Genomic DNA, 15,315 nt, shown 5'->3' on the forward strand with positions numbered 1-15,315 from the left:
TACATATGCTGCCTGAAGTCAAAACAATCAGGTTGAAAAGGTCAAACGACTTAAACAAGATTAGAGCTGAAAAGAAAATCTTCTCATAGAGGTTGAACAGATGGCAAGAGATCACATTTGAGTAAGTTGTCTTAGTGGTCAGCAAAATTAAATATAGAAGACAACGAGGTGGAGCAAACAGACAGGATAACTCTACATAAGAAAAGAGAACCATAATTAGGTGAAACTCCCAAGGTGGAACAGACATGATGGTGTGCATTGCAGTGCTCATTATAATAGATTTCAGAATACCTGGAAAGGTTGCCTTCTGAAGCAAAGTAAATAATGTCAGCAGGACAAGTGTCATTATTATCTGTAAGCATTAAGTTAAATCAAATAACAGCCTACACTCCCAAGAGGTACATGTTTATGTTTTAAAATATGCGATCCATTACCTGCCATACCATGTTGCGGAATGTATACTTTCCATTTCAAAGTCTGAACCCATGTTGCTAATGCTTCTTCCATCCTCAGACTTTGTGTCTAGCCCCTGATCATTCTGGGCCTTCAGATTGGACTTGCCTTTCTTTCTGTCAGAATAGATAAGAGCACTGTTAAATTTTGCATAATTTACAATGGTGAGGGAGTCAGAAAGAAGTGGATAATGTCTTATAGTCTTATGGTCACAGATTTTCTATTTATTCTTTTGGTGTGCTTTTAATGTCATTTCATATTTTGCACTTAGACTGAGTTTGATTGAAAAGGAAGTTGAATATTATTGAGGAGAGAGATGTGTTGCCAAAGCTTTTCATCTTCCACTCATTAGGACAAATGCAAGGCCAAAATTCAAATGATCACAACAGGAGAAAACAGCACTAATTGGTTATTAAGTTGATTCTGATTGGCTAAGGTGTTGCCATGGAGAAAGCAACGGGGAACTATTGGCTTTCCAATCTACCTGGTAAAGGTGCAAATCTTGAACATATTCCTTTTGCTTGCAGAGAATGGATTCCTGCACATGAATATATGACATTTCTAACAAACATAAAAGAGTCATGTCATGAACTTGAATATCTTTAACTAGTTGTTACTGTAGCTATTAGTGCTCACAGGATTGCTCAGCAAGTGCTGCTTAATTGGGCGTCACAGTGGTTAGCACTGCTGCCTCACAGCACCAGGGTCCCAGGTTCAATTCTGGCCTTGGGTGACTGTGTGGAGTTTGCCCGTTCTCCCCATGTCTGTGTGGATTTCCTCTGGGTGCTCCAGTTTCCTCTCACAGTCCAAATTTGTGCAGGTTAGGTGGATTGGCCGTGCTAAATTTCCCCTCAGTGTCCAAAGGTTAGATGGGGTTACGGGGATAGGATGGAGGAGTGGGCCTAGATGGGGTGTTCTTTCGGAGGGCCAGTACAGACTTGAATGGTCTTCTTCTGCACTGTCGTGATTCTATGAATTGCAGAATCACAGCTAACAGTTGAAGTTTTGTTTTGGGTTTTGTAAGTGCAATTTGGTTGAGTAGGGTTTGTACTCTGTCCATTATGAACAATCGAAGAAATATGATGTTTCATTCATGTACCTGGTATTGCATCAGCACCGCAATTCATACAGGATGTTGCTCAATTGTGTGGTAGGCAGGACTGACGGCAATATCATGTTATTGGAAAATATCACTCACGTAACCATTGTGGAGTAGCAGTGTGAAATGGCTGGTTAACTCATTGCTCAATGCCTTTCCAGGGTAATTTGAGGTCGTCTGGTGAAGGTATGCTTATGGTAGACAATAGTGGAAAACCCATTTGCAGATTTCCCAAGTAGGAGGTTGAGAAATGGGAGCTCATTCAACTACTCTACTTTCACCATTCAACATTGGGATTCGTCTAGCTCCACGCATTATTAAGGTTGACCCGAATAGCAATTTTGTAAATATGGCCCAAGCCATCTGCTCACTTTGCAAGCTTGAAGTAGAAAACAACACATTAAAACTACTGATCACATCATTTCTTGCTGTGTCTCGCACAAACTTCCAAATGGCCCAAAGGCCCCCATTTTCAGACCTAAAAGTGCCTGGTCTACCTCAAATTACTCTTGAAAGGGTCACAAAGATGATTGATGCAAGTAGGGCAGTGGATGTTGACTGTATGGAGTTTAGTAAGGCCTTTGACAAGGTCCCTCATGGCAGACTGGTACAAAAGGTGAAGTCACACGTGATCAGAGGTGAGCTGGATACAGAACTGGCTAGGTCTTGGAAGGCAGAGAGTAGCAATGGAAGGGTGCTTTTCTGATTGGAGGGCTGTGACTAGTGGTGTTCCGCAGGGATCAGTGCTGGGACCTTTGCTGTTTGTAGTATATATAAATGATTTGGAGGAAAATGTAACTGGTCTGATTAGTAAGTTTGCGGACGACACAAAGGTTGGTGGAATTGGGGATAGCGATCAGAACTGTCAGAGGATACAGCAGGATTTAGATCGTTTGGAGACTTGGGCAGTGAGATGGCAGATGGAGTTTAATCTGGATAAATGTGAGGTAATGCATTTTGGAAGGTCTAATGCAGGTAGGGAATATACAGTGAATGGTAGAACCCTCAAGAGTATTGACAGTCAGAGAGATCCAGGTGTACAGGTCCACAGGTCAATGAAAGGGGCTACACAGATGGAGAAGGTAGTCAAGAAGGCATAAGGCATATTTGCCTTCATTGGCCGGGGCATTAAGTGTAAAAATTGGCAAATCATGTTGCAACTGTATAGAACCTTAGTTAGGCCACACTTGGAGTACAGTGTTCAATTCTGGTCGCCACACTACCAGAAGGATGTGGAGGCTTTAGAGAGTGTGCAGAAGAGATTTACCAGGATGTTGCCTGGTATGGAGGGCATTAGTTATGAGGAGAGGTTGAATAAACTTGGTTTGTTCTCACTGGAATGAACGAGGTTGAGGGACAACCTGATAGAGGTCTACACAATTATGAGGGGCATAGACAGAGTGGATAGTCAGAGACTTTTTCCCAGGGTAGAGGGGTCAATTACTAGAGGGCATAGATTTAAGGTGCGAGGGGCCAAGTTTAGAGGAGATGCACGAGGCAAGTTTTTTTACACAGAAGGTAGTGGATGCGTGGAACTCGCTGCCGGAGGAGGTGGTGGAAGCAGGGACGATAGTGACATTTATGGGGCATCTTGACAAATACATGAATAGGATGGGAACAGAAGAATACGGACCCCGGTGGTGTAGAAGATTTTAGTTTAGACGGGCAGCATGGTCGGCGCAGGCTTGGAGGGCCGAAGGGCCTGTTCCTATGCTGTACCTTTCATTATTCTTTGTTCTTTGAAAGATAAAAGACCTCAAACATTTGAACAAGTTAAGCAAACAGTTTCATGCTGCTATTATGTAAGTTGTATTTTTCACTAATAGGATGTTGCAGTCAATCCAAAAAGATATTGGGCGAGATTCTCCGACCCCCCGCCGGGTCGGAGAATCGCCGGGGGCTGGCGTGAATCCCGCCTCTGCCGGTTGCCGAATTCTCCGGCACCGGATATTCGGCGGGGGCGGGAATCGCGCTGCGCCGGTTGGCGGGGCCCCCCCCCGCGATTCTCCGGCCCGGATGGGCCAAAGTCCCGCCGCTAAAATGCCTGTCCCGCCGGTGTAGATTAAACCACCTACCTTACCGGCGGGACAAGGTGGCGCGGGCGGGCTCCGGGGTCCTGGGGGGGGGGGCGCGGGGCGATCTGGCCCCGGGGGGTGCCCCCACGGTGGCCTGGCCCGCGATCGGGGCCCACCAATCGGCGGGTGGGCCTGTGCCATGGGGGCACTCTTTCCCTACCGCCTTCGCCACGGTCTCCACCATGGCGGAGGCGGAAGAGACTCCCTCCACTGCGCATGCGCGGGAATGCCGTCAGCGGCCGCTAACGCTCCCGTGCATACGCCGCCCGGAGATGTCATTTCTGCGCCAGCTGGCGGGGCACCAAAGGCCTTTTCCGCCAGCTGGCGGGGCGGAAATTCGTCCGGCGCGGGCCTAACCCCTTAAGGTTGGGGCTCGGCCCCAAAAAATGCGGAGCATTCCGCACCTTTGGGGTGGCGCGATGCCCGACTGATTTGCGCCATTTTGGGCGCCAGTCGGCGGACATCGCGCCGATACCAGAGAATTTCGCCCATTGTGCCTGACACACATTCAAGGTCTTGTATGAATTTCAGTTCAGGTGCGATGCCGGGTACACAAGTCTTACTACATTCCAGCAATTGGTTGATAAAATCTAACACCTGGAGCTGGATTCTCTGTCATGCCGACAGCGCACCCACGCCCAGGGATTTCCCGACGTTGTGGGGCTGCTTACAATGGGAAACTCCATTTGGCCGGCTGGCGAGACATAGAATCTCGCCACTGGCTGGGACGTGCCACGCACCAGAAAACTGGTGCGGCTGGACTGGGAATCCCGCCACATGTTTCTTTGGTTTTGTAATAGGCAATTTACAAACTGTACTCAATCAACTTATGCTTGCAAAACCCAAAACAAAATGTCTACTGCTAGATGTGATTCTGTGATTGGGCTGCATTTGTTGAACAATCCTGAGTGTGTGAATAGCTACACTAACAACCAATTTATAATAGTTAGTTGAGCTCATAAAGTGGCTCATTTATACTTGCTAGAAGCAACATACATTCACACACCTGCAGGGAGCAGTTCTCTGCAAACAAGAGGATTATGTTCAAGCCTTGCGCCTATTTTGAATTATCTAGGAGCCTGGGTATCCCATAGTTCCTTCTTGCATTCTCCATTGCAAATACTGGGCTAATCAGAGTTGGTTTGCCAACCAATCAGCACCTTTTTCTCCTGTCGTATCAATTGTTGTGATTGTTTGAAATTTGACATTCTTGTGTTTGTCCTGTTGAGGGAAGATGGGCCCAGTTTAATATCTCATCTGGAAGATGACACCTCTGACAGTGCTGCTCTCCCTCATGGATGCACTGGAATGTCAACCTAGAATTTTGTGCTCAGGTTCTGGAGTGGGACCTGAATCTGGAACCTTGTAACTTTGAGATTGCTCCCAGCTGAACCATGGATCACATGGTACATGGCATGAAATAGACAGAAGTCACATCCAAAGTCTGAACTGATCCATAAATAGACAAACAAATTAATTCAAACAAACTAAACTATTAACTGGAGAAACGTTGTGATGACATTATTATTCACCAAACTAACATAGTTAGAGTGAAACAGGAACAACTATCAAATTAAACTTAATGTATGACAATAGAGTGTGCCTTAAGCCATATTAATTAAAGCTCATTCACCTTCATGAAAATATGATTAGCAAGCCTTTTCAATTTCATTCTCAGTGAGAGTGGCCGGGATTCTCCCCTATCCGGCGGGGCGGGGGGTCCCGGCGGGATGGAGTGGCAGGAACACTCTGGCGTCGGGCCGCCCCAAAGGTGCAGATTTCTCCGCACCTTTCGGATCCAAGCCCTCACCTTGAGGGGCTAGGCCCGCGTTGGAGTAGTTGGTGTGCCGCCGGCCGGTGGGAAAGGCCTTTGGCGCCACACCAGCCGGGGCCAAAGGGACTTCACCGGCCAGCGGAAGTCCACGCATGCGCGGGAGAGTCAGCGGCTGCTAATGTCATCCCCGCGCATGTGCAGGGAGGGGTTACTTCCATGTCGGCCATCGCGGAGGCTATGGCTGGCGCGGAAGGAAAAGAGTGCCCCCACGGCACAGGCCCGCCCGCGGATCGGTGGGCCCCGATCGCGGGCCAGGCCACCGTGGGGGCACCCCCCGGAGCCAGATCGCCCCATGCACCCCCCCCCCCAGGACCCCGGAGCCCGCCCGCGCCGCCAGTCCTGCCAGTAAGAGAGGTGGTTTAATTCCCGCCGGCGGGACTTGCATGACAGTAGCGGGACTTCGGCCCATCGCGGGCCAGAGAATCGCCGGGGGTGGCCCGCCGACCGGCGCGATTCCCGCCCCCGCCGAATCTCTGGCACTGGAGCATTCGGCGGCCGGCGGGGGTGGGATTCACGCCGCCCCCCCACCCCCACCCCGGCGATTCTCCAGCCCGGCGGGGTTCGGAGAATCCCGCCCAGTGTGTCCATTTAATCAGGTCCCCAAGACTATTTTATTCTGTCCCAACACTTGTGATAATAGATAACTATTATCTGTCAGGGACATGTTTGGATATCAGATAGTCCACTTGCTGCCATGACGACTATTCTCTAAATTAAGTAGAAAATACTAGTACCTATTCAATGGGCACAATTCTCCATTTTTGTTTGTCCAAATACGGTGACGGGTGTTTGCGGTGGCGCCGTTCCCACTGACCAAAATAGTGCCTGATTCTGCACTTGGAGCCTAATTAATTATGAGCGAATATCTCTCCTAATAACCCACTGGGTTGGGAGCTACTTCATCTTCCCACCATCAGCTGACGGGTTCAAAGGTCCCGGCACCATATTTAAGCCCAGCATAAACATCGCACTCTCTTTGGACCATCTATCTTCAGGACACCTTCCATGATGTCTCGAAGCCAGAAGCAAAATGCAGAAGGCAGCAGAACCCGATTCAACCACCAGTTCCTCAACACCATGATTCATGGAGTCCAGGTGCAGAGGCATATCCTTTACCTGTGGGACAGCTTGAAGAAGCACCCCAATGCCACCGCTCCAGCCTGGGAGGCATGTTGCCCAGGAGGTCAGCATGGTTGGCAGCCGTGCCCGAAGCACAACACAGCGCAGGAAGCAGATGAATGATTTAATCCACTTTGCCAGGATAAGTCCTCTCTCAACTCCTTCCAGTATCAAATCTCATCATGGCACCATGTACCCAAACGGTTATTTGCTTCACGGATCTCCACCATCCCATCTATCATGTTGTTCATGCTCCATCCTCTGGCCCTTCTGGGGAGGGCTCACCACATACAGGGGACATGCATCGTACCCAACCTCTGCTCCAACTCCTCTGATCACATGCCTTTCTTACATCTTCATAAAGGCCAAACTGGCAAACAAAAGAGAGCACGTCTAGACTAGGGGAGAGACGGCTGAGATACTCGCCCTCACCGAATTCAAGGAGGCTGCAGTTGAGTCTGCTGGAGAGGACAGCGATCACTCCTACGGGGAAGGGGAGATTGGCCTCTCCCAAAAATCTAGTGTGAACCTCTGCTCCATCACTTCATCATAAAATCCTGACAATCAAAGTGAGTCAAATTTACTCTGATTTAGCATAAGCTCGTCCACTGAAACACTTCCATGCACTTTGCAGGCACCAGCAGACCATGACCATTCAGGCAGCTGAGCAGCAGTCCGAGCCCCCAAAACATGTCCAAAGAAAAAGGGACTCACGGAGAACTGCTACAGTGCTCACCTGCACCCTCCACCAGCGCAGAGACACACACCTTGGTGGGCACAGTTCTAGATTAGACTCAGGGTCACTTTCTGGAGAACACCTCACTGACACATCTCTGCAGCAGTTGGAGGCAGGGACAGCCCAGGTATCGGCACTGGGGAGGTCTGCAGGAGACCAGCCACCCACTCACTCCCAGTCAGATGATGAGCCTCTGAAAGCGGCTGCCAGCTCAATGGTGGAGATGCAATGGCAGGTAGAAAAACATCGGCTGGATATTCAAGAGTCACTCAGTGGACTAAAGGAAGGGATGGAGGAGTCTGCCCGCATTGTTTGATGTCAAGGCTCCAACATGTGAGCGCCTCGGGTCACCATGGGAGATTGGCGACACCATGGAGACTCTGTTCCAGCGGGTTTTGACGGATTTGCGCTTGACCTTGTACTTCATGGCTAACACTCATGGGCACCATCAGGAAGTAGGGGACATGGGTTAAGGCACCTTGGTCTCCTTCCAGCTGTCCTAAATCCTGCATGGATCGTGCCAGGGCACTGGAAGATGAGCATCAGACGGAAACCCTGGAGCCTCCACCCAGGACATTCCAAGTTTGTATATTTGCTCAGGGTCCACTCTGCCTGTGCTGCATCCACATCAGCAGTGCAGGCTGCCCAAGGCATTTCTGCCCCTGAATAGGAGATCCTTTTCAGGCTGGGGCCTTGCAGGCCTCAGGCCACAAGAGGATTAGGGTTAGATGTGGCCACAAGAGGCCACATCTACGTAGGTCATAACCAGGATATAGCAGTCAGCAGGCTACCTTCACCACTGCTGCAGATGTCGGGGCTGCACCAAGGGTTGGGAAAGCTGAAAAATGTTAATGCCACTTCTGGCTCTCAGGTGTGCTATCACTGAATAAATTGCAATAATTGACATTTGTTAGATGGGGGTGGGAATGTTCTGCTCAATTGAAGGCGACATCTAGGTCTCCTCATAGTTGGGTGTCCTAAATTATGACATCCACTTTAGGGGGAGATCTCTAGGCTGGTCTGCATTTCATTCAAGGCAGTGTTTGCATCATTAGACGGTATTGAAAGCACCAAGCCACGTCTCACACCGCTGTCATCCCCTACAGTGTGAGCGCATTAACAGATCAACAATGACCACAGCAAAGATCAAATCCTAGCGAGTCACAAGCTCCGAATGCCAGAGTGTGAATGCAGGATTTGTTCTCTCAGTGATTGTTTGGAAATCCCCCCCCACCCCCCCTTCCCCCCCACACCCCCCCCCACCCCTCCCCCCAACCCCCTCCCCCCCCCAACACCCTCCCCCACAACCCCCTCCCCCTCCCAACCCCCTCCCCCTCCCCCCCAAACCCCCCCTCCCCCCCCAACCCCCTCCCCCTCCCTCCCAACCCCCTCCCCCTCCCCCCCCTCAACCCCCTCCCCCTCTCCCCCCCCAACCCCCTCCCCCTCTCCCCCCCCCCCCAAGATAACTGGGAATAGCTTAAAGAGCAAAGGGAGATGTGCCCAGATGAACTCACTTGACTTTACTCCTTCTGCAACCCGTCAGCAATTAAAGTATCATGGGTACATCTGCCATGTCTTCCTTCCTTCATGGCATCTTTACGCTCATACTGTTCCACACTATCTTCACCTGTGCTTCCTGCACCGCCTCACCATCTTCTGATGCGTTCACCCTCTGGCAAGGGTTCAACTCTCTGCATAGCCACATTATGAGGGGCACAGGAAACTGTGATCATGCAGGAAACCCTTTTCAGTGTGTATTGCAGAGGGCCACCTGAGCAGTCCAGGCATCTGAAGTGCATCTTCAGAGGTTCTATGGTCTGTTCTATAATGGAGCATGTGGAGCTGTGGGCAGTGTTGCATCTCTCCTCAGTACAAGTTACAGTGTGATACACCAGAGTCATTAGCCAGTGTTTAAGTGGGTAGCCCTTAATCCCCAGCAACCATCCATGCAGATGTTTTGGCATCATAAATTCCAGGCACCTGGGAGTGACTGAAGATGTAGGAGTCATGGCAACCTCCAAGGTAATATGCACACACCTGTAGGCTGTGCTTGCGGAGGTCACACAAGAGTTGCTCATTGATGGAATGGTAGCAAGACTGGAAGGCGTAGGGAGATTGCGGCAAGCAGCTGTTTTAATGAGTATTTATGACGTGCAAACAGAGTTCACACCACCAGGCAGTGTGAAAACCGACCATTCGCCCGCCATTAGGAGAGTGCAACGGGTCTTCACGCAGGCAGTTTCTGAGCTTTTGGCTCTCGCTAGATTCTCCGCTCCCACCCACCAAGTGAGGGAGGAGAGAATTTTGTCCAACCTCTTTTACATACAAGCTGAAGCAGGACAAGAGCAAGCAAATAGGTAAAGCTTACAATTCTGTAATACATGGATTTCTCAATACGTTTCTCAATGATGTACACAATTTGGCTGAAAGTACTCTGCAATTGTAAACCTCTTACTGAGTGACAAATCCAATTGTTTGAATGAAGATGAATCCACTGGGACAATATCTAAATAAGGGATTTAATGCAGGAAATGCAAGAGACTTTAAAGTTCCACTCTTACTTACTTGAGCCTTCGGAATGGGTCTGGGACCATCTTCTTCTCATTTTTGGGTAATGTGGTGGTTCTTGAAGCCTCTTCTGTATTTCTCTGATTTGTTATTCCCTTGGGTTTATCGGTCTTGCCTCCTGATAGGAATAAAAATAAACAAGTTACATTCTGAATGCACTGAAGATAATGGGCTGGATTCTCTGTTTTCAGGACTATGTCCCCACGCTGTCGTAAAGACTGTGGTCTTTTACGCCTGGAAAACTGGGGCGAAATTCTCCCCCAACGGCGTGATGTCCGCCGACTGGCGCCAAAAACTGCGCCAATCAGACGGGCATCGCGCCGGCCCAAAGGTGCGGAATGCTCCGCATCTTTGGGGGCCGAGCCCCAACATTGAGGGGCTAGGCCGACGCCGGAGGGATTTCCGCCCCGCCAGCTGGCGGAAATGGCGTTTGTTGCCCCGCCAGCTGGCGGAAATGGCGTTTGTTACCCCGCCAGCTGGCGCGGAAATGCGGCGCATGCGCGGGAACATCAGCGGCCGCCGACAGTTTCCCGCGCATGCGCAGTGGGGAGAGTCTCTTCCGCCTCCGCCATGGTGGAGGACGTGGCGGAGGCGGAAGGGAAAGAGTGCCCCCACGGCACAGGCCCGCCCGCGGATCGGTGGGCCCCGGTCGCGGGCCAGGCCACCATGGGGGCACCCCCCGGGGTCAGATCGCCCCGCGCCCCCCCAGGACCCCGGAGCCCGCCCACGCCGCCTGGTCCCGCCGGTAAATACCAGCTTTGATTTACGCCGGCGGGACAGGCAATTTCTGGGCGGGACTTCGGCCCATCTGGGCCGGAGAATTGAGCGGGGGGTCCCGCCAACCGGCGCGGCCTGATTCCCGCCCCCGCTCAATCTCCGGTACCGGAGACTTCGGCGGGGGCAGGGGCGGGATTCACGGCGGCCAACGGCCATTCTCCGACCCGGCGGGGGGTCGGAGAATGACGACCCTGGTGTCAGAACGCCACAGATTCAGTCTTGCAGGGGGCTAGCAGGCAGCTCTCGTGGAGCTCTCAGCTCCAGCTGCCGATACGGCCTCCCGCACCTCCGGGTCAGAGGCAGGGCAGGCGGCCTCCAGCGACCGCGCCGTGCTCCACATCGGACTCAGACCGCGGACCTGGACCGTGGAAATAGTGCCCCCGATCGGCCGCGCCCCCAACCCGGACCGCCTGCTCAAAAATACCCCAGTCCCGAATGAGCCCCCCCCCCCCCCTCCAATCGGCCCGCCCCCGACTGTGGCAGCTACGGACACGCGACATTCCCGAACGACAGGACCACATTAGAAATACGCAGCCGGGAATTCGGCCAGTCAGGTGTGGAGAATAGTGGAGCGGGCCTCTGGCAATGGCCTTAGGTGGTGGATACTCTGCGCGGCGTACTCCCACAGTACCCTGCTTTTCAGGGGACAGAGAATCGCCGAACCGGCGCCGGCCCCGATTTCATGCGGGAAACTGGGTTCTTCGCCCCATCGCCGAACACAATTTTGCCGCGGGGTGCGGAGAATCCAGCCCAATATATCATAGAATCCCTACATTACAGAAACAGGCCATTTGGCCCATTGAGTCTGCACCAACACTCTGAAAGACGACTCTACCTACGCCCTAATCCCCATTCTGTAACCTCACTCTTAGGGGCAATTTAACATGGCCAATCAACCTATTCATAAAGACAAAGACAGCACAAAGGAACTGGATACAGTCTGCACCTGGTTTGCGCATTGCCCGCATCCTCCTTTGAACCTGATTAGAGTGAGATTGTGAGGACCAAGCAGGCTTCCCTTTCACATTAAAGGTATGTGCACGGACTTCGGGTGGCGGCCATGGAGTGAGTGGTCACACACAGCGCAGCTCAGGCTCAAAAGCGTTGGTTTGAGCCCTTTGTTCCCGAAAGTGGGATAATTTTGACAGGAAACTGTAGCTGAAGGTGTGGAGGAGAAATTTGCCCCGTTGAGTGTCATGTCTGTTGGTTACCAGAGCTGGCAGAAAAAGGTTAAAGACCGGGCCAAGGAACTGGAGGAGACCTGTGGCACAGTAGCAATTGGGAAGATGGCGGAGGGGGAAGGGTTTTCACAAGTTGGAAAACCCCAGATGGAGAAGTTGATGCCGTTCATTAGAGAAGAGTCCTGCCAGCAGAAAAGGAGATGCTTGAGGATCGGTCGAAGGCCATCGAGGGACCGGTAGCATCCCTGAAAGGATCGATGGAGAGAGCTGCGAAATGCTAGGGGATACAGGGGTTGCAGATCCGTGATGTCCGATCACAGTGGTGGCACTGAAGGTGGAGGTGGGGCTCCTGGGGAACCTTTGCAAATCGGTGAGGGCAAAGGTAGAGGAGCAGGAGAACAGATCCAGAAGGGAGAACCTATGTATCGTTGACTTGCCCAAGGGTGTGGAAGGCATGAGTGTCATGAGATACACCTCCAGGATTCTGGTGCGGATGGTGGCAGAGGGGGTGCTGGACAAGGTCCTGGAGGTGGACAGGAAGCACAGGTCCTTAAGGCAGAAGCCGAGAGCGGGGGAGCCACTGCGGGCGGTGATTTTGAGGCTCCATAAGTTTATTGGGAAGGAGAAGATCCTGTGATAGGCCAGGGAGAAGCGGAACTGCGAGTGGGATAGGAACAGGATCCAAAGCGGTTTCATACCAAAGGCAGATCCGGTTTGGGGTACTGTACCCAGTGAAACTATGGGTGACTTTTGAAGGCCAGAAGTACTATTTTGAAACCCCAGAGGAGGTCAATGACTTCATCAGAGACCATAAATTGGGGGAGAACTGAATGTTGATGGAGAGATCGGAATATGCGGGTATTGTGGGGCCGGAGGGTGGGGGGCGTTTTCCTGGGTGTGGTGAGTTTGGCGTAGTGATTGTTTGTTAAGGGGTAATTTATGTTTGTAAGGGGGCAACTGCTTCCCCCCCCCATTTGTGGTGTTCTTGATTTTGGAGGAGAGGACATGTGGTTTTGGATGTCTTTGTTTGTGTCGGGAAGGGTGAGGTCCACGGGAGCCATTTGCACAGACCAAGGAGGGAAGGGCGTGGGGTAGGGGTGGATAGGAGGAGCCTTTGGGCAGAAGCTGCCGAGCTGGCAAGTAATGCTGGTGAACGGAAGTGAGGTGGAGAGGTGGCCACGGGGGTTGGCCAAGTGGGGGCTGGGGAGGAAGGTGGGTATGAGATGTGGCAGTGCTGGAGAATGAGCGGGGGCATGGGTGGAGAAGTGGAACATCTTGGATGAGCCCAGTTCAGGGTGAAATCAAAGAAGGTATGATTGGAAGGGGAGGATGGTGGATGGTAGAGGGGAGTGGAGGTGCAAGCCTCCGGTAAGGTTCGTAACATTGAATGTACAGGGACTGAACGGGCCGGTGAAGAGGTCTCGGATCTTTGAGCACTTGAGGAACTTGAAGGCGGGGGTGGTCTTTCTGCAGCAGAACCATCTCCGGGTGAAGGATCAGGTCAGGTTGAGAAAGGGATGGTTGAGTCAGGTATTTCACTCAGGGTTTGATTCAAAGTCGCGGGGGGTGGCTATCTTGCTGAGCAAAAGGACGGGGTTTGTAGGGTCCAAGGTGGTGTTGGACCTGGGAGGGAGGTACGTGATAGTGAGGGGGGTGTTGGTGGGGACGCCAGTGGTGCTAGTGAACGTTCGTGTGCCAAATTGGGATGACATGGGGTTTATGAAGGGTTTGCTGGGAGCGATTGCGGACCTAGACACACATCAGTTGATTACGGGGGGTGACCTTAACTGTGTGCTGGAACCGAGGGTGGACAGGTCGAGCCCTCAATCAATGGGAGGGTTGTGGATAGCGAAGGAGCTGGGTGTGGGGGGGTGGGGGGGGAACCAGGCTTAGTTCGAGGCAGGAGCAGAGACTGGGATGGAGATTGGATTTGGGGCTTTTGGCAGACAAGGGGTTCTGTGAGAAGGTGTGGTCAGTGATGGAGACTATGCAGAGTTGAATCAAAATGGGGAGGTATCGGCAGCCACATTTTGGGAGGCGTTGAAGGCAGTGGTTCAGGGGAGTTATCTCATTCAAGACGCACAGAGGCAAGAGGAGGAGGAAGGAGTATGGACAGTTATTGGACAAAATAGTCGAGGTGGACAGGAAATATTCAAGTACCCCCAAGGAGGGGTTGGCGGAGAGAAAGAGTTTATGGGGCAGTTTGATGATGGGGAAATCAGTGGGGTAGCTACGGGGGCCGAGGGGGGTGCTGTATGAATATGGGGATAAAGCGAGCCGTATGCTAGCCTCTCAGCTACGGGAGGCAGGCCGCGTTTGAGATTCTGGGAAGGTTTGGGTTTGGCCAAGTTTGTGGCATGGGTACGTCTGTGGTATGTGGCCCTGGTGGCGCGCGTGCGGGCAAATGAGGTGAGTTCACGGAGCTTCGGGTTGCATGGGGGAGCGAAGCAGAGTGTCCGCTGTCGCCCCTGTTGTGTAGGGGAGTAGGGAATATCGGGTGTTGTACCCAGGCGACCTGCTCCCATTGGAAGGTCCAGGCGATAAAAGTGAACGTTCTGCCAAGGTTTTTGTTTATATTCCATATCTTCCCAATCTTCGTCCCGAAGGCTTTTTTCTGGAAATGGGATGCAACGATTTCAGAGTTTATATGGGCGGGGAAGGTACCTGGGACAAAGAGGGCCCTGTTACAGAGGCAGAAGCAGAAACGGGGGGTTGGCACTACCAAATCTGTTGCATTATTATTGGGCGGCGAATGTGAAGAAGGTGAAGTGGTGGAGGGAAGGAGAGGGGTTAAAGTGAGTTAGGATGAAGGAGAGATCCTATAGATCTAAAGGACAGCTAATTTGGAGTGGAATTACCTCCCAAAATGGCAAAGTGTCAGGTTCTGATTGAAACCCGGTGTGGTTCTCACCAGCCAGGTTATCTCTCGGGAACGTCTGACACTTTGTCCGCAAAAAGTACGGGGGCATGTCTTCAGTCTTGAGGGGTAGGATCTAAAGACAGTGGCAAACCGGCCCCACAGTCAATTTAACTTTGTGCACAGTGAGTGCCATACTCAGTGTAATTAAATAAATTATATACCTGGATCAAACGAGATTGTCCAGTGTCATGTGAGAGTACCTTTAAGAAATGGGTGTTTATAAATGGGTGTGTATATAAGTATCTGTAGTGAGAGTACCTTTAAGAAATGGGTGTTTATTACTGCAGTGAGGTCAGAGAGTGGGTGGAACTGGACTGTCTGTTAGCTTTTTACTTTCGTTTTAGGCTGTTTGCTGCAGGGTGTGTTTTAGTTTCGTTTTCAGAGCTGGATAGCTGCAGTCACAGCCAGAAGGTGTATGAATCTCTCTCTGTAACCTAAAGACTGTAAATCGATCCTGGTGATTTAAAACTATTAACAGTAGTGACTTTAACCTGATGTGCTTCTGGTAAAAGGTGTTTTAAGTCTTATGGATGTTAAAATGATTACTTAGTGT

General features: G+C 51.4%; 1 protein-coding gene across 3 annotated transcripts in view; it reads right to left on the minus strand.

Annotated features, from left to right (window-relative positions):
- Window positions 1–15,315, minus strand: part of sytl5 (synaptotagmin-like 5) — a 338,284-nt gene that overhangs the window by 51,021 nt on the left and 271,948 nt on the right. For all 3 annotated transcript variants that reach the window (XM_072513889.1, XM_072513890.1, XM_072513891.1), the window contains 2 exons: window positions 9,882–10,002; window positions 435–569 (listed from right to left, as the gene is read on the minus strand). In XM_072513889.1, coding sequence (XP_072369990.1) covers window positions 435–569; window positions 9,882–10,002 — 256 coding nt within the window. The remainder of the gene's footprint in view (window positions 1–434; window positions 570–9,881; window positions 10,003–15,315) is intronic.

The sequence above is a fragment of the Scyliorhinus torazame genome, chromosome 8 (genome assembly GCF_047496885.1).
Source record: "Scyliorhinus torazame isolate Kashiwa2021f chromosome 8, sScyTor2.1, whole genome shotgun sequence".
Classification (NCBI taxonomy): domain Eukaryota; kingdom Metazoa; phylum Chordata; class Chondrichthyes; order Carcharhiniformes; family Scyliorhinidae; genus Scyliorhinus; species Scyliorhinus torazame.